The 19,407-nt window shown below is 48.8% G+C and overlaps 1 protein-coding gene across 5 annotated transcripts in view; it reads right to left on the minus strand.

Annotated features, from left to right (window-relative positions):
- Positions 1-4,513: 4,513 nt before the first annotated feature.
- The window catches only part of ALX4 (ALX homeobox 4), a 28,112-nt gene continuing 13,218 nt past the window's right edge, over positions 4,514-19,407 (minus strand). For all 5 annotated transcript variants that reach the window (XM_085224604.1, XM_085224608.1, XM_085224607.1 and 2 more), the window contains 3 exons: positions 13,042-13,352; positions 9,320-9,448; positions 4,514-8,984 (listed from right to left, as the gene is read on the minus strand). In XM_085224604.1, coding sequence (XP_085080730.1) covers positions 8,661-8,984; positions 9,320-9,448; positions 13,042-13,352 — 764 coding nt within the window. In that variant the 3' untranslated portion in view covers positions 4,514-8,660. The remainder of the gene's footprint in view (positions 8,985-9,319; positions 9,449-13,041; positions 13,353-19,407) is intronic.

The raw sequence follows: 19,407 nt of genomic DNA on the forward strand, positions 1-19,407 counted from the left end.
TTATTTACTTCCTCATTTCATTTATAATTGTTGCATTGTTCTTGATGCTAAACCTATAAAGGTAAGATGTACCTATATAACTGGAATGGTTTTATTGCTAGTCATTAAATTAAGATCACTGTTAACTTTTCATTGTATGTATTTTATCAAAAGAGTTTAATATTGATATATTAAAAGGTAAATCCAAGGAGCATTTGTTGTATTTCACTTTCAGGGCTGCATTGGTATACATAAGGAAATATGAATGCGTTTACAATGGAGAATTGCAGTGCTGAGCTATTTTGCTACACAAGTCTATGTTGAACTTGAATATCCACCATGTATGTCATCAAGACCTGTTGGTATTTTGTCTTGCCCATAAGCAGAATGGATGGTTCTTTGAAGCAGAAGTTTGCTCTGCACGAATATATCCCAGTCACCTTCTTTGAACAAATCGTTGTTACTCTTATTTGCTGCCAAAATTTGACAGTAGCATTTATCTTAGAGAAATAGGGAACAGACCCTTTCTCTTTTTGTGAAGAGAGACAGCAAATTTCGAAGAATTGTGATTTCAATAGAACTTTGGCTGAATCATCATAATGGTGGAATTCACTGGTGTGGTAGCAGCACTTTGTTCCGTCACATTTTGTACTGAGCATAGTGCAAACAGGCCTATGAATGATACACCTTCCTACCTGTGCGTAGAGAGGGGTATGATGGACCATACCGTGTGCCCTCCCAGTCATGGTAGGTCTTAAGAGTATATTTTTAGCACCATCAGCTCTCCCTGTGGTGTACTGACTCTTTCCTTCCTCGCAGCCCCACTGACTCGTTGCAGGATGTGCCAATTCAAGCCCTAACACGCGTTGTTCTCTTTTGCCATCTCTTGCTCTTGAATGTCCTGCTGCCCATCTTGCTTCTGGTGGTGCAGTTCAAACATTAGTTGCTTTACTGCAGCAACTAGTTCTTCCCTGTGTTGAAAGCTCCTTAATGAGTGTCTTGTAACTTGCATACTTACAACAGGTAGAACATGTTTTGATCAGGAAGAATCTAAAATGGTTAATTAGTACTACGTAAGTCTTCTATTCAGCCCTCTTACATGGAAGCTACTGTTGTAACAAGACTACAGCACAAGAAAGAAAAACAAATTGACAGTGCCAATGAGAGGAAGGATTTTAAATCCCTTAGCCAGAGATAAGGCTGAGTGAGTATGAATTTCTTCATAATTCTTAATGATTCTCATGTTAAAATTTTGCTGGAGCTACTGCAAAGCATGTTAATTTGTTTGTAAACAAATTTAGCTCCATCTGTGCTGTTCTTGCAGTCCTAGAGTCTCTTCCATGTTCTCAGAGCAAGGAAAAAGAAAGTCCTGCAAAGCCATTATAGAAGAAATGTGTGCTGGAAACTGAGATGGTCCAATTGCTAACTGTCTTTGAAAAGTTGAGAGGAGCAGAGTAAATACTAGACAGTATTCCACCTATACTGACTTTTTTTTTTAACTATTAAACCCAGAAAATTTGTTTCTGTCCTTGTGTCTTTCTGTAGCATCGGGTAGTTATCCTGTGAGCAGGTGGTCACTTCAACCCTCTTGCAAACCTTGGTATACATGGAGACGTGCATTTGCTTAGCAGAAGTAGAAGCCTTTTAGTTTACTGATGAGTTGAGAGTGTTTTGGTTGTCTCTCATGCATACAAATACATAGTGTAAGCTGTTTTTGCAATGCACACCACTGCTGTATGAGCAGAACAACAAATGGAGCATCACACTCCTCCGGCTTGAATAAGACCAGTATCTTACTTAGCACTGTAGATAAGATAAGCAAATGGAGAGAAGCTGTGGTGTACCCATGGCCTTAGGAGGTTGTGTGAGTGAATATGGAGTTGAACACCAGAATCCTAAGCCCCTGTTCTAGCAAATTTGCTACACTGTCTGAGGTGTTTGTGTGGAGTTTTGAGTAGCTTAATACCAAGGTAGAGGACCACTAGCCTTGACTTAGAGTATCAGCATGCTTCAGCCTGTTCTGGCTTAAAGCCATTTAGAGACATTCCTGGTGCACTCTGTGTAATTTCAGCCTGATGGAAAAGGCTGTAATGCAGTCCCACCTCTGCTGATCTTCAGGATTCCCCTGTCTGCAGCTTCTCATGGTTGCTTTGAACGTGAGTTATGTTTCCCATTAAAGGATAACAGTGACAATTGATGCAATTAAGTGGAGTGGCGTGGAGCTAGCAGAACACAGGGAGTTTTCCGACTGAAAATAGGCAGCACAGCTCAAAGGTATTCCCTGCAAGGTTGCCTGTTTGCTGTTTTCATTTGTCTGGAAAAGGATCCAGTAATTCCACTTCAGATTTCTCTTACTCGTTCCACTTGCCTGTTTTCTTGCCTAAATAGGAAGTGTTCCTGTTCAGCCTAGTATGACAGCTCTACAAAAACTGTGGTCTAGGATCAATGCAACTTGGTCATGGTTTCATTAAGTCTATAGTCTTGAATCCGTGCTCAGTATTAGACTGTGGGACAGAAAAGACAGCAAGTAAGATGGGCAGGTGAGAATGAAATATGTGTAAAGAGAAATAATTTGTGTTGTGACTATTCCTGCAGAATTATAAGAAAATAATAGAAGAATTATGATATCATCTGTTGTTTTTTTAGTCTAAATATCAGTTGGTTGGAGGATTGGAAAAAGATGAAAGCTGGACCAAGATATGAAAAGCTTGGAATATACAAAACCATGTAAGTTTTTTCTGGTGTGTGATTGAGGTTTGTTGCTGTTAATGTTGCTTTTAAGGATGAATCCTAGCTCTTCTGCCCCCGCTGCCATTCTGTGCAGTAAAGTGGAAAGTTAATGACACAGTGGAAAGTTAATGACAAAGCTTGGACCGATGGTAAAGTGCTGCTTATGATATTCACCTGCCCAGGGTGAACATCTCACTTTCTACCGTCATCTGGAAGATGAGTCCCTGAGAAAGATGATAGTCCAGAGAAATGCTGCTTCTTGCCTGATGGTCCGACCATCTGAAAAGTCGCTGGCCTTTCTTTGTGCCACCTTTCTTCAGAAGAGAGGGCCAGGTCTCAGCTGCATGCTATAGATAGTTCTGAGTGCCTACAGCTGAGGGCTGATGGGGAACAATACCGCATTTGCCGCATTTCATACAAAAACAGACAGGGGAAAAGGTTGGAAGCAGAAAGGACCATGAAATGAGATCCAGGAATTCAGCGAGGCTGCAGCAAAAGGAGCTCATTGCTAACTCAGAGCATGTGTCTTTGCCCTGTGAGTAAGTTACGAACTGACAAGCAGGCGAAAGTGGAAGATCCTTTCACAAATAATAAACACTTGTTTGCCTCAGATTAAATGCAACACCTTTACATGTGGGCTCCATCTGGCCATAAATAGGTGCACCTTGCACTGCTGTTACCTTTCATGCCGGAGAAGATTATTGTACATACATCTGCTTAAAGGTTAATAACCCGCTTTTAAAAAAAGGAAGAAAAAAAAATGGCAAATCTGTTTAGTTTACAGAAAGAAAGAATTGTTTTTCATTAAAACTGCCTGAACTTTGCCCTGCCTCAAAGTCATATTCTTCAGCAGGTAAGGAACGTGTTAACCTTGGTGCTGTTGCCTCATCTCCCAGCAAGAAATGTTGCCGTGTGTTTTAAGCAACTCCGGTAAAGCTAGTGGGAAAATGTTGCTTCAGCAAAAGGTGGTGGGCTTCTCATCTGTAGAGTTAATGGGGTGACTTTTTAGTTCTTTGGCAGCATTCAGGCCAGGAGCGATTTCTGATGTAACCCATAGAAGCAGGATGTTACTGAAACTGGCTTTATTCTCTCAATAGTCAGAGCTTTGCCAACATCTGGAGAATCTGTCTTTGAGTGCTTGGGGAGGGAAGGAATTTTTCTTCTGCAAGTGAGAGGAATGGATAAGCTTGCAACAGCACCTGCGTTATCCGTTTCTCTGTGAGATGGAAAACAGTTCTGCTCCAGCTGAACTGAGCTGGTGCTCCCTGCCAGCTGATGGAAAGCTTGGCTGTTCTCAGTGGGTTGCTGGTGTTTGCTGAGTATCTCCTCAGCTCTGCCTGCGCAGAGAGCACATTCTGGTGCACAGCTGGATGTGAGGGCTTGAGCTTTTACCCAATCTGCTTCTGCCAGTGCTGTGGAGTTTTCCCCACATTAGGATGAGGTGTAGGACATAGGATGTGTGCTGAGAACCTCTGGGGCTGAGGGAGGGGCCAAGCCCAGAGGTTCAGCCTGCCTACAGCCCAACAGGTCCCCAAGTGGGCTGCTGGGGATGTGGGGAGGCTGTTGGGATGCTGCTGCACCAGGCTACGGGCTGGCAGTCGTCTCTTTGTAGGGCAGGGGCAGCAGGCCCGTGAGCTGCCACCTGTTGTTAATCTACCCCCAGCTAATCCATTCTGCACTGTGTCAGCAGTTCAAAAGGGCACTGTTAGTATTTTTTGCCAACTTCAATTAACGTGAGATTTTGGAGGCCCCTCTGATCGCATTTCATCTGTCATGAGTCAGGAACAAAACAGACAGATTCCAGTTGAGAGGAGAGAAGAGAAGGAGTTTATTGCAAACCAAAACAACAACAACAGTGCTTGTACCTCCGCGGCCACGGGGGCTCGGGAGCGGGGGCCTTCCCAGCAATTGCACCCCTTAAAAAACTGGAAAAATAAAAATTAGTGCCCGGAAATCCCAGCCCTCCCCTCCCCCCAAACAAACAAACAAACAAAATAAAATGGAAGCTGCAAGTGCAATAACTTACTTTGAAAAAACATGGAAAGAACCAAGCTGTAAGTCTGTTTGTTCTTTTTTTAATGTTCCACTGTAATGAACTGCTAATACATGGCTGCATAGGCATTAACATTGCATGGCACAAACCTCACATGGCAATGTTTTTAATGATTTTTTTTATTCTTTTTTTTTTTTCCTGACGTTTTAAAAACTTTTAAATTTTGTTTTAATATGTTCTACCCCAGGCCTTTAAGCTAAAGGAAAAAAAAAAAAAAGTTTGCGTTTACACAAGGTTACAATATCTTACAACAAAAACAATAATATTGATTGAGGTTTGTTTTCTTTCTTTCTCCCAGTCTCTCTTTCAAACACTGCACACCTAAACCGATATATTATTACACATTGAAAACTGTCCTTCAAAAAATCAGTAGTACAAAAGTCCTAGCTCTACCTACCTACCTAGCAATGTGGGGAGTGGGGCACCAGCGAAGAGCTAGCGGGGTGCCAGGCTGCGCCGGGCTGCCTCCTCCGGCCCAACAAGGGCTGGGGATGACTTTCAGCCCAATTCCTCCCCCTGTTCCCATTTGGGTTTAATTTCTAATTCGGTCTGTTTGCTTTCTGTTGTGTCAGTCAGAGCAGCAAAATAAACACAGTTCTCTGTGTCTGCCTGATTGTTTTTTAAATCCTTTTCCAGGAAACTACCTTTTTGGCTTTGTTTGTTTGGAGAACGTTTTACAAGGCGCTGCTCTGCTCTATGAGATGGAACCCGGCCTCCCCACCCCCAGAAAGCCCTCGCTGCCGAAGTGCCCCCAGCGTCCCTCTCCCCAGGGGAGTGCTGCAGGGGGTGCCACGCACGTGTGCACCCGCTCTGCCGCCTCACACGCAGCGGGCGTCCGTGCGGGCGGCATTACTGCAGTGCCCCTGCCCGTATCCCAGGGCCAGATGTGCTCCAGCACGCACAGCGGGAGATGCTCAGAGGAGTTAAAGGGCTGAGGGGACAGCAACTGGGAGAGCTATGGGATGTTCACCACTGGTTTGCAGCTGCTGCCAATACATGCGCAACTGCTCTGAGCACTTGGCAGCCTGCAGCACGCAACTACCGATCAGCCCCTGTTGGGAACTGTGCTGCTCTCCCTGCTTGTCTTTCTTAGCCCCAAAATCTGGGATGTCTCATGTGTTTCCAGCCCTGGGCAATGTAAGACAGCTTCCTTCCTCTGCAAGGCTGCAAAGGGCAGCTTGAGAGCAGGGGAGCTCAGGGCGCTGAGGCTGCAGTGCTGCACCGTGCAGGATACAGCATGGCTGGGGAGGGGGATGCAAAGCTTGCAGCTTCACAGGCATCTAAATCCCAGCCAGGGAACTGCAACTCCGTGTATAGACAGGAGTGAAATACTAAAGAAGAAATAAATAGAGAAGAAAGTCATAAATAGAGTTGAAAGGTATTAAAATAATAATTATTACTATTTAAAAAGGCATCCTTGTGGTAGCTTGAAATTGCAAGAACAGCACTGACCCTGTGACCCTTAAAAATGCATTGGCTGCAGTTTGGCTAGATTAAAATATATATATTTACACACACATATATCTAAGTGTGTGTATATATATATTTGTACAGCTTTTCTTATTAATTTAACAGCTGGTTTAAAAAAACTATTACATTAATTAAAAAATGTGTAACTACAGATGCACACAGCTGGAGACCTGCCTGCATTGCTGCATACCCAGGCTGTTGCTGGCAGGACGATGCAGCAGGATGGCAGATGCAGAGGGGCTATGCTGGTGAATGGCAGCAGAGTGGGGCATGGGAGCAGAGCTCTGCACTTGCAGTGCACCCAGCAGCTCAGGGCTGGGCATGCCTGGCAGTGTTGTCTGAGGCCAGTTCACAAGGAGGAGAGGAAGCAGCTCTTCATCTCATGAGCCATTATGCAGCCTGGATGAAATCCTGGCCCTGTGAGAGTGGAGGAAGGAATGCCCTTCAGCTTCAATAGAGTGCAGCAAAGCCCCAGCATGGCCATTGCCACCCAGTGGGACAGCCAGCAGTACCCACGCCCTTGCAGCATCCATCCCCATGCACCCTCTCAACCTGCTGCGCACTGCTCAGTTCTGGGGGCTGAGCACTGCAGTGGAATTATGCCTTTCCCTCTGCACTGTGGGAAAAGGGCTCTGGGCGAGGTCTGGGGTAAGGCAAATGGTGGTATTCACTGCAGTTTAAACTGTAACATTATTGCCTGTGCATGCAGAAAAGAGATATTAGGACAGTGATCCAGAGCCACTCAGTAATCGGCACCTGAAGCACATTTTAGTCTGGTAACTCAGCTGAACGTTCAGGCTGGGGCATGAGTCTGGTTTGCTTCTGTGGAAAAGCCCAGGTCACCTGCACAGTCTGCTTGACTGCACATTGTTCCTGAGGTACGCCGAGCCAAGCATCTCAGCATATTTTCAGAGACAAGATACAGCACTACGGATCTTTCCATATTCCAACAAGTATGTGTTACATTTGATCTAGCATTGATGTAATCATCTGTGTTGTGTATGGCAATGTCTAGGCGCTGTAGAAATATTTTTATATGGCATGCAGTTAACCTGCATCGTGACATTTGGTTGTAGCCTTTTTGCAGCCCTTTGCTGCAAATCTCTCTGGACCTAGAGTGGATGGAGCGTGATGTGATGGCTGTATGGGGCAAAACCCTGCACTTCTCTTGCTCACTGAGCTGGAGCTCAGCATGTGAGCTGTGTGCTATGGCTTCTTGGTGGGGCAGAAGGAAACTCTGAAATTATTCTCGGTGCTATGACTGAATGGCTTGAGAGAGGTTTGGCCTTGGAGAGGAGACTGTACTAAATAGAGTTGTGCAAGTGGGAGCACGTGGGGAGAAAACCATGGGTGGGACTTTAGGAGAGAGAGCAAGTTCTGGTGTTTCCTTCACTCTGCTAGGTGAGGGCGAACTGGAGTGGCCAGAGATGGGGCAGTGCCACTACCTGCAATCCCCAGCACTCTGGAGGAGGTGTGGGTAGGTGCTGGCAGGTGGTTTTGGGGAAGCAGAAAATGAGAGGCGATGGGAAGAGACATTGCTGCATGGGGTAGGCCAGGGACAATGTGAGGATGCCCTCACACAGCCCTGGCTGCGTGCTCTGCTCAAGCTGTTCCTCTCTGGGGGCCCTGTGGGACTTGAGAGCAGAGGGCAGTGACTCCTAGTCCTGTAAAAGCTACGGCACAATAGCCACAACTACAACAGAGCAAACTCCAAGTGCTCATGGGGGTGTGATTTCTGCAAGATGCCAGGCAGCCATCACTTCATATGCACATCTCCAGCTGGATGGCTGGAGAGCCATCAAAGACAGCAGAGTGGTGGCACTGTGCCCACACAAGAGGCCCCTAAGCTCCGTACTTCACCTCCTGCTGGGTGGAAGGAAGTGGGATAGCACTGCCACCTTTCTGGCCTTGAATATCCCTTCACCCCGTTCAGCCATGGCTCCCATGAGGCAGGAGCAGCCTGAAGAGTGTCTCTTTGCTGGTGCCAGAGTCCCCGTCCTGTCCCCTGGGCAAGGCAGATGGGTTCTGAGGAGGGAAGAGCTGTACATGTGGAGGGATGGGGCAGCTGCTGGAGATGCTGGTGGGCTCTTGCTCTCCGGAAAGGCAGATCTGGTGTCAGAAAAAGGAGCAGGGAGAAAAGGCATCCAAGTCCCCGGGGAGGCAGTGGCGATAGCAGAGGACACCTCCAGAGCAGGGAGCAGCAGCGCTGCCCCACAGCCCTGACCCAGTGCCGGGAGGCCGGGACCTCCCATGTCCGTGCTGGGCACACGCCACTTACGTTAACACACGTCCTCTATACACCTAGGGTAGCTCAAAGTGCTGCGTTCACATCCCCGAGGAGGCAAGGGCTGGCTGGAATCCCGGCTGGAGGTCTCCCAGCTTCCCCACTGGCTCTCGCGGTGTGCCGAGGCGATGGACGGCAGCCCTGTCATGTCGCCCAGGAGATCGCGGCGCTGTGCTCCTTCGCCTTCATCCGCAGGGCCGCGATGCTGGAGCTCTTGCGGTCCGGCTCGCTGTTCAGCTCGTAGCCATTGAGGCCAGGGCCGATGCCGGCCGTGCCGAAGAGGCCACCCACGTGAGTCTGGCCCACGTGGCCGCCGGCGCTGGAGACACCGAGGAAGTCGGAGACACCGCCAGCAGGGTGGGGATGCGCATGGGGGGACATGCAGGAGGGCACTGGCTCACAGGGGACGACGCAAGCGGGCACAGGGGAGGCAGCTCCGTTGTTGCCAATCCAGGAGGGATTCTGAATCTGTGGGGGAAAACAACGCATCAGGGCGTGGGGAAGGACAACACCTTGGACTTTATAGGATGTTCGGAAAACACAGCGCACAATGGATCTGAAGCCCAACAGGACTTGGCGCCTGCTGTGGTAGCTGTGATCCAATGGGGCTCAAAGGAGCGCTACAGGGCACTCACCTGAACAGCTGCTGTGCCTTTGCTGCTCAATGGCACAACCCCATGCTCCTGCACCCGAACCTGAGGGCAGGGGATGAACCCCAGGAGCAAAGCATGGCTTCGGGGGCTCCAGGAGCAGGGCAGTGAGGAACAGACAGACAGATGGATTTGGGCAGGAGATTTGTTCACCTGGGCATAGTTCTCAGCACGGGTGAGCAGAGGCAGCTCATAGGCAGTGGAGAAGTGGGTCCGGACCTGCTGCATCTGGCCAAACCGCTCCCGCTTGCGCCATTTGGCTCGTCGATTCTGGAACCAGACCTGTGGGGAGATAAGGGTGTGGGGCTGTGAGCACAGGGCAGGGGAGCCCATGGGACCAGGAGCTTTGAGCAGCCTGGTCTAGAGGAGGAGCCCAGCCTTGGCCTCTGCCCTGCAGCCAGCTCTGCCCTGGGATGACCCAGCTCCCCCCATGCTCAGACAAGGAGCAAACACATCAGTGTGTGTTTGTGCCAGGCTGGGACCTGGGGCTTTCCCCAGGTCCTGGCTGTGAAGATGCTGTTGGCTGAGAACTTCTATTTACTACTGAACTCTCAGTCTTCATTAACTGTTAAAAAAAAAAAGGTTTTCAGTGTTCCTTTCCGTCTTAGCTCTTGCAAACAAGTGCACTTCTATGAGTTGCATGTCTTCTGCTTTGCAGGTCTTGTAGCTCTTCACAGCACTGCTCAGATGCCTTTGAGGCAGTGGAAAGACCAAAACTCTGTTTCTGCTCTTATTTTTACTGGCTTGACATCAGTGTGGATTATTGCACTGTTGTCAGCAGCATTGCTCCTGATTTGCATCAGCATAAGAAAGATCAGAGCCTGGCCCAGTGTCTTCAAAGCCTCTTGAAGCCTGTGAGTCAGGGAAACACATCAATCACGAGCTGCTTTGAAGGCACCGAGCGATGCATGCGATCACCAGGGGCTGGGGTGTGCAGGTCACGCCAGTGCATGAAGGAAGCAGGCTGTGAGCTTCTTGCTTCTGCTTCAAGTTTTGCACGGTGACTGGGGCTGGGGGACTGGCATCTCACTGTAGCGATAGCACAGAAACAGGAGCCCCTCTGGGCTGCTCTTGTGCTCAGTGAGCCGGGCAATGGGCATAGTGCAGCTTTCAGACTAGAACAGCATTTGCAGTGTCAGCTCAGCTAGAAGCTAGTCCAGGAAGAAACCAGTACGAGGATTTGTGCTTTCTGAGAATGTCCTATGGGTGCAATTTCCACCCCGCAAGGATTTCCAGAGGGTGCAGTTCAGCAGAACAGTCCTAATATCACTCCAGCTGAGAGCGCTGCACATGCAGAGCATCCTGCAGGAGCACACTGGTGCCCCAGGCATCCACCCGTCTGCTTTTCCTCTGCCTCCTCTTGGCACGGCCACCCCGGCCCAGCTGCGGGCCAGTCCCAGGGCTGGCTGGGATCGTTCCGCTTTGATCTGCAGGCTCACAGCCAGCGGTGCTGACCTGGCTCTTCCCGGGGCTGCGGAGCCCTGCTGTGCACAGCGGGTGCCTGCAGGTAGGCAGCATGGTGTGGGCTGCGCACGGTGCTGGGGCTGACATATGCCCAGCACATGTGGCCGGACCCCTCCTGGCAAGCACTCACCTGCACTGCCCTGCTTGGGACCGACCCCAGAAGGGGCTGGCAATGGCCAGGCAAAGTGGTTTAAACTAGGCTCAAAGTGCAAGCTGGAAGGCTGGGGCAAAATATCTGCACAACCCCGAGGCTGAAGGGCACCTGCAGGCAAGGTGCTTGGGGCCCAGGGCATGGAGATGCTCCCTGCCCTCTGTGCCCCACTGCTTCTTGCGATCAACTGCTCCAAACAGTTGTTTCATTTTTCCTTGAGAGCAAATGATTTTCAGGCTGCTTGGTATCTTCCTGTAGGAGTTCCCCTGGCTTCCTTTAATTCAGAAGGTACCAAAAGAGGAAATCTAGAAAAAAAACTGAAAAAGCACCAAGTGTGCATTTTCTGTTCATTGCCTGTCACCTTCAGCTGAGAGATGTTGCTGCACGAAGGGGCGCAGTGGTTGGGGCTTTGCCTGTGAGTGGGGGCAGGGTGCTTGCAAGAGTGCTCCTGTTGCACTGCACCTTAGTGTGAACGAGTGGGGAGGGAGTGTGGGCAAATGTCATGGATCTGACTCCTGCAGACAGTGCTTTGATAAGCCCCAATGTATCCAATCAGTCCTATAAAAATCTACAGAACAGAAAATGTTTCTTGTCTCCATAAACATGCGGCCATATGCCGGTATACCTCAATCCATATGCACGCACTCTGACACTCCATGGAGGCTGCAGGGCTGAAATGAAATGTGTTGCTCTCCCTACTGCCCAGCTGGTGCTGCTGTGTGGGTGCCCACTGGACACTGCCCACTGGGGTGCCTGGGGCCACAACACCACTGAGTGCCTGGGACTGCCCCGGGGCTGCCCATTACTTCAGTCCTAATGCCAAGTGGAAGATTAAAGCAAGCTTCCCTCCCTTCTATCTTCCCCTTTCAGTGGCCATTATTCCCCACATCTGCCCCTTCCTGCCTCTGCTGTTTGTCCATCTGTCTGTCTCCAGGCCTATCCCGATGCTGATGGCCAGGCTGTGTGCCCTCTTGCCAGAGATGGTCACCAGCCCTTTGCCTTCCAGCCTGCAAGAACAGAGCCAGAATTCATCTTTGAGCACTGAAACTGGACACCATTTTATCAGTGGCCTGGAATGGGAAATTGGAGCCTGGGATGAGAGAACTGAATAACTTGAGCTTGTTTTCATTTCATGTTTAATTTCCTGCAGGCTTAGCTCAGTCTTTCCGCTCCTTCCACCAGCCTCCCAGGGTTTTATGGGGGAAAAGGGATCAAGATATATTACTTCTTGCTTTGCTTTTCTTCTTCTTTTTTTTTTTTTTTTTTTTTTCTTCTCCTCCAAGGCAGTGATTTCGCTACAGCCAAGTTTGACATTTCCCTCTCACTTTCAAGCCCCTGCCGCATCACAGGGGCACCACTGAAAAGATCTCCTTAGCAGTCCTAGCAATTGGAGTGCTGGATCTGAAGGGGGGTAGAGGAGCCCCATCATTTCCTTGTGCCAGGACTCTCTGAATGGTGCTGCTGGGGAGGGACAGCACTGCCTGGATATGGAGGAAAGCCAGGTGTGGGGATGCTGCCAGGTGCCCACCCCTGCCCACAGAACTAACAGGAGCCTCTCCGCTTTCTGTTGAGACACATTCACAGCTGATATGAGGAGAAACAGCTGTCGGGAAGACCATGGAGCCCTGCAGATTGGTCTGGACAAGCAGGTGAGAAAAGTCCTGCAGCTAGGAATGAATCTAGAACTAATGTGCACAGGGATGCTGGCCTAGCTGCTTTGTTTGTGAAAAGAGTTTACAGGGTTCAAAGCAGAAAGCAAGCAGGGTTCCTGATTTGAGAGGTATAACCAGATTCCTTCCCATTCTAGATATTCCTGATGCTAATGTGAGTTGTAGAAGCGGTGGTGCAATGAACGCCTGAATACAGGAGTCACAGAGTTAACCAGATGACAAAATGATGTCCTAGCTTCCCAGCAGCCTTAGGTGGCCATCAAAATATGAGTTATAGATATCTGCTCTCAGCAGTGGTTCTCTGTTTTGCATATGCTCCTAAGCTCTGCCAAGCCTTTGGGTTAATATTGATTCAAGAGAAAGAGAAGCACTTAAACTCCCTTGTTTTGGGGTTTGGCTGAGTTGGGCACCCAGGTTAGCAGCAGGGAGCTGACATCTTGCTGGTGGCAGCTGTGAGACTGCATCACAGCCACCCATTTCTCCTGGCCCTCTGAGGCAGAGGGATTCACCAACCCCGTTGCCCCTTCAGTTCAAAGACAAGGGGCTCAAGGCTCATCCACCCCTAGCCCAGCCCAAGGCATTGCTGTTACCTGTACTCGGGCCTCAGTGAGGTCTGTCCTCATGGCTAGCTGCTCCCTGGCATAGACATCTGGGTAGTGGGTCTTCTGGAAGACCTTTTCCAGCTCCTCCAGCTGGTAGCTGGTGAAGGTGGTACGGTTCCTCCGTTTTTTGCCCTTGTTGCTCTCCGAGTCCGCCTTGTCCATGGGGCTGGGGAGGTCTGTGCTGGCCCTGTCCTGAGGGACTTTCACTCCAGCCTCCTTCACGCTGAGGTAGCTGCTGTCCATGCCCGAGGGGTCAGCGTTGGGCTGCAAGTCAGCCTCTCCCAAGCTGCTCTCCTTACCTGTTTGGTTTGGAGGGAGAAAGAGAGAGGAGAAAGTGTGTATAAACCTTATGGCGATTGATTGTTTAGACTGAGAGCTCCAGCAATGGGAAAAGCCTTTAATAGAAACAAACAGATGGTGACAGGGAGAAATACGGGGAAAATTAGAGTCTGAGTTTGGGGCTGGGTACAAGGGGTGCTGCTCTATGAGCATGTGTCCCCAAATGTCCCCCCATTCTGGTTGCATTCCAGGCAACCTGCTGTGAGGACTCACACTGCTGCTGGCAAAGCAGTGCCCATCACTACACAGAGGGCTAATGTAGGAGACCTGCAGAAAGCCCCAGTCTGGTACAGGATAGAGAAACATTGCCTTCACCTCATCTCCTGCAGAACCTACATGGAAAGGCTGCAGGAATACTTTCTGCTCAAACCCTCCTTACCAATGCAAGAACACAACAGCTGGCTTTTTTTTTTTTTTTTTTTTTTTTTTTTTTTTTTTTTTTTATTTCATATTAGCTTGCTTTTAAATGTGTCCAGAAACAACCTTTCTGGGAAACAATTCCACCATCTAATGGTCTCTCTATGAGGAGATTTCCCTTGGGAGAATTTTGCAGTGTCACCTCCAAGGACATTAACCCAGATATATTTGCCAAAGTGTCTGGAAATCCCTGTTTTTTTCCAGCATTTACCTTCTGTTACAACTTTGTTCAGCCTAGTTCATCACTGATGTGCAGCTTTGCTGCTTGGTGAACAGCTTGGCCATGGCTTCATAGCAAAAGCATGAAGTGGGTGGATTTGTAAGGAGGTCTGCACTCACCTTCACAGCTGAAGGACTGAGTTAATGTAATTTGGCTGAAATGAAAAGGATGAAATGTGGCTACTGCTCCTGGGCATAAAGGCACAAAGTTGAGTATGGGAGGATAAGACATGAAAGGACTTTGAGAAAGAAATTGCCTAATTAGTGCAGAAAAGTGGCCAGGACTGGAACTGATGCTGGAGGTGTGGGAGCTATTTGCCTCTACCACTCTAACGGATTTTCAGAAGAAAATTATTGCTGCTCTCTCAGACTCTGAGGTGCTCAAACAGGCTTCATGTCATCTGCCATTTCAGTGCTTTGGTATGGTTCTTAGGAGGATTCATCACCCTGGGCACTGAGTATATCAGTCACAGGCTATACCAATGATACTTATTAATTCATAGAATTACAGAATCATTAAGGCTTGAGAAGACCATTAAGATCACCAAGTCCAACTGTCAGCCCATCCCACTGTGCCCACTAACAACATCCCTCTGTGCCACATCTACATGTTTCTTGAGCACCTCCAGGTGATTCCACCACCTCCCTGAGCAGCCTGTTCCAATGCCTCACTTCTCTTTCTGAAAAGAGGGTTTTCTTAACATCCAACTTCAACCTCCTCTGGCACAACTTGAAGTCATTATCTCTCATCCTATCACTGTTACAGTTACCTTCATTTCTTTTTTTTTAATTTAGTATGTCATGAAGCTGGGTACATTTCCGTCCATGCCTTCATACTGGCTGCCTCCAGTTCTCCCCAAGACCCCAGCAGCAAGAACGGGGCCCTGAGGCCATCCCTTGGTGGCTCCCCACTACTTCTCACCTCTAGTGCTCAGCCACTGGCTGTCCACAGGCAGAAGATGGGCTGGAGGTGGCCCACAGTGATGGCATGCATCTCCCTTTGCTCCACATTCAGAGAAGCAACTGCCATTCCCTGGGAACAGGATCCCTGACCTCAAACCAGTCATGCTAAATGCTGAAGTGAAACAAATTGCATACATCTGCATATGGATATGTCCAGACTTCCTGTAACTGGAGATGGCCTCAAAGTTTCAATGCAAAGTTCGGGGTGTCTGTTTCTAATCAAATCTAACGAGACCTTGAGTTACATATTATGAAGATCTCCATGACAAGGAGGTAATGTGAGCATTGCTACACCCTTACAAGCCTGACAGGATTGCTCGGTGCCTCCTCTGCTACTCTTGGCTCCTCCCTTACCCTCACTGTGGTGGAAGGAGATTTGCTGGCCTCTCCCAGTGCCTCATCTATCTGCAGTACCACCAGTACTGCCATACTCGAGTCACCCACGGGAGGTGCCAGCAGGCAGCATGGGACAGCCAGGCTTGTAGGTTTCCAGCATTGTGATGCTCTGCCATAGTTTCTTTCTGGATCCCTGCACAAGGGGAAATGCCTTTTTGGTGCCAGCACATATTTTTGTGGGACCTCAGGTGGAAGAACCCATAGCACACTGTGTGCTTGGGCACTGTGGTGGCCAGGCGACCCTGTAGTGATCCCAGTATGTCCACTGAACCCTCCCCACAGGGAACAGGTTTCTAGCCACACTGTGGGTCCATAGCACGTATCTGGGTTGTTCCTAACTGGCTGTTTAGGAAAGATGAGGATGTAAAGTCTTCTCTGTATATAAACTTAACCATGAAATTTAATTTGAAGTGAATTCAGCTTGGCACATCCACATGGCAGGGGGGAGCAGGGCGTCTCCAGTGCACAGAGCAGCACTGGGCTCAGCTCAAAGCAATGTCTCCTTCACACAGCATCTGCTGTGATTCCCCTGAGCAAAGGCAGATCCCACAGAAACAGCAAAGCACCCCACAAGGCTGCGAGACACCTACATGGTCAGCGCAACCCATGAACACTGCTGGCACATGGCTGTTTCCCCAGTGCACTGTGTTGGCTGCATGTGGTTTGATGCTTCAGTAGCAGCCCTGAAGTTCAGGCCTGGTGTGGACAGCACTGGCTGCATTTCTTATCGAGGAGGAGCTGCAACACCATCCAGACTGTAAACATTCAGGACCCCATCAGCAGCAGCAACCCTACAGTCCTGGTATCTTTCTCCATACATGGTGAAGCTGTTCTGCTGCTTTTCCAGGTTGGCTGCTGCAGCCTCCTGCCTGCTGCTGCAGCCCAAGAAGAAGCACAAGGCCATCATTTAAAAAAATATTCACATTTGGGGTTAGATAGGATACAAAGGAGCAGCTGGGCTCCTTTATTCATTCATTAGAAGGAAGGAATTTTGAGGTTTATTCCCATTCAGGGAGCAAGCACTCTGAGGTCTACAGATAGAAAAATGGATTCAAAGATGGAGAAAAGATGCAGAATTTTGTGTCCGGCTCTAGAATCACTGATTTTATTAGCAGTGAGCAAATAATTAACCAAGCCTCCACACTGGGTCACAGGTGGAACACTAAGCATCATTACTCTCCTAAATGCAAGAGGTGGAAGTCCACATGAGGAGTCATCACTATAACAGCTGCAGTGTCCTTGCTGCTGAGTGGGAACTGATTGGAACACCTCCATTCCCACTCCAGATAAGGATAAGCACATCTCCTTGTGCCCAGCCAGCCTGCAGGTCCCTGGAGCTTGCATGAAGTTGAGCAGTCCCCATGTGTACGCCCACCTATCACACAGACCAGAGCCTGCTCTGGCAGCTGGGAATGCTTGCATGTGAGTACAGTGCTTCATTCCCTGAGCAGATGAATTTGCACACCGGTAGCTGCATACACAGAGCTCAGCATCAGCTCCGAGAGTGCACCACGCGCTGCTTGCTCCTCTGTCATGGTATTTAAAGGACACTAACAAAACCGGCTTTTACAGAAACAAATCTATTCCACAACTCTGAATAGAAGCTGTGGCTGGAGCAAAAAGGCACAGTTTATGCCCCAAATCCTTCTCTGTGAGGCACACCCATCTGAAGAGCAGGAAAGAGCTGACAGCAAATTTGGAAAGCACAGAAATGGTTCTGCTGCCATTGCAGCTCTCCTACTGGCTACCAGAATGCAGTACAGGAAAAGAATTGGAGTAAGAGAATGCACAGCCTTGCCCCTGCTGGGAGCATATGAAACTGCTGGGTTGCATGCCAGCTGCTTCACCTCTGATAGTGAAAGGAGATGAAGGTTTGTGCCAGATACTGGAGCTGGGAATCTTGCCTCTCCCTGATGAGACCACGTATTCTCATTGACCAGGCTCTCTTATCTCTAATGCGGGAATGTCTACAGTGATAGCAGTGACAACACAGTGCCCTGGGGACATGCTGCTCTGCCTTGTCAGGGGCAGGAAGGATGACTTTTCAAGTGGCAGCAGAGGGAAGTAACAGTCAACACTGTTTGGCTCTGGTGATCCCACAGAGACAGCTCAGTGCTTAGGGTGGTGAAGGCTGTCAATTATAGAATTATAATGGTTGGGAAAGACCACTAGCATCACCTAGTCCAACCATCAACCCTTCACCACCGTGTCCGTTAACCCACATCCCCAGTATTCCAGGCTACATGCAAAGTCCAGCTGGAATGTCTGTGGATTTATGCTACATCCTACTTGCATCTCTTCCAAGAAGTATGCACCTGTAGCAAAATCTACCCTGCCACTCTAAACCTATGCATCACCAACAAACATTTGCTCAGGAAGGGAGATGAGGCAGGTAAGGACCAGCAGACAGTTTGGAAAGACTTGCAGATTCCTTTTGGCCCTGAATTTGGTACCTGTAGAAGTGGTGTCCTTTTCCCAAAGCATTTCCACATTGTCTCAGTCATAGACTCATGCCTGTGCACCCACCAGTAGCTATTTATTTGGATTTCATCTCCAAAGGGTCCACAGACCCTCAGAGGTAAGTGAGAGCACCCCAGTGTGAGGGGAGCTGGGATCCCCAGTTTGTGAGATGCTTGGAAACTGGAAAGCTGAAATAAAAACAGAAAACACCCAAAGCTGGCTGAACCTCACTGAACCACAGAAAAGGCTGAATTTAAATGTTGGACCAAAGTGTGGGCCAGGTTCTTTAGCATAACAGTTCTGCTGCTTCTCAGTTTTATACAGCTGATTAGTAAAGAAAGGCACAGACGAGGGAAGGAAAACATTCGGCCCTTACCAAACGTGCCTGTTCTTGGAAGCACAACTAGAACTTATTTCCATTCTCACAGCACATCGCAAAACTCAGGGCCAGCCAGGTCTGGGAATTGCTAGTGTTCCTGCGAGCACCAGGCTTTTGTAGGCACTCCAGAATGAAATTAGGATTCTGGCTACCAAACCCCCAATTCACAGTCAGTGGGGATGGGAGGCAAGGATCAACTCTATTGGCAGAGAGGAGCAGGGCAGCAAAATCACAAACTGAAGCAAAAAGCAGAAAAGCTGGAATGGGAACTTGCTGACCAAGAATGAAGATGAAATAACAGTAAGCCTGGCAGCGACAGGTTGATTGCTTCCAGACCCCTCCTTGCTTGGCTCACCCACAGCCAAACATCTCCCTTCCATGGGCTCAGGGGATGGGGATGGTGCTACAGGCACCACAGTGACCAGTCACCCCAGTTCCTAGAGGTGAGGGGAGATAAAGAAACATCCATTTATGTCTGACCTGCCTCGAAACCCAACTGCTCCGTACACAGCCTAAGCAAATATTTAGTTAAATTGCTCCAAAAGTCTCAGTCCTTTTATATTCAGCCCAAAAGAGTGTCATAAAACATCTATGAGAAGGGCTCCATTAACCTCTGCTACCCAGCACAAGAAGAACATCTTTCAGCTCTGGCTGAATTGAAGTTTAATAAGCTCTTGGCTTCTGTGGCTGCTAGCCCTGCCTCACCCTGACACCGGTATCTATGTACCGCAACAGCATCCACTACCAAGAGCCTCTACTGAAGCAGGGACACAGCAGTAGTATTCAGCCTTCCACGGGGAAAAACTGTGCCTTCAGCCAACAGGGCTGCTACAACATCAGCCATGCAAATTTCGCATTGGGGTCATGGAGAGAAAGGCAAGGATGGCTGAAACTCTTGCCCAACTTCTCCTCTGTTTGCTTCAGTATAATGCTTTCTTCATTCATATGCATGTGCAGCTCAATGATTTCCCTCTTAATGAAGTTTTACCAGTGACCAAGGAGTAGAAACACAACCACCTGATGTGACCCATGACTCCTGTGAAATGCTTGTGCAAGACCTCAAACACATAGCTTGCAAAGCAAAGGGATGAAAATGATTTATAGAAGCAGCAAGGTAAAGGTTGATTGATAATGAGACACTCAGAGGAAATGGGATGAATGGGCCTGAGATTCCTTTAGTA

The sequence above is a fragment of the Meleagris gallopavo genome, chromosome 5 (assembly GCF_905368555.1).
Source record: "Meleagris gallopavo chromosome 5, MGAL_WU_HG_1.1, whole genome shotgun sequence".
In the NCBI taxonomy this organism is placed as follows: domain Eukaryota; kingdom Metazoa; phylum Chordata; class Aves; order Galliformes; family Phasianidae; genus Meleagris; species Meleagris gallopavo.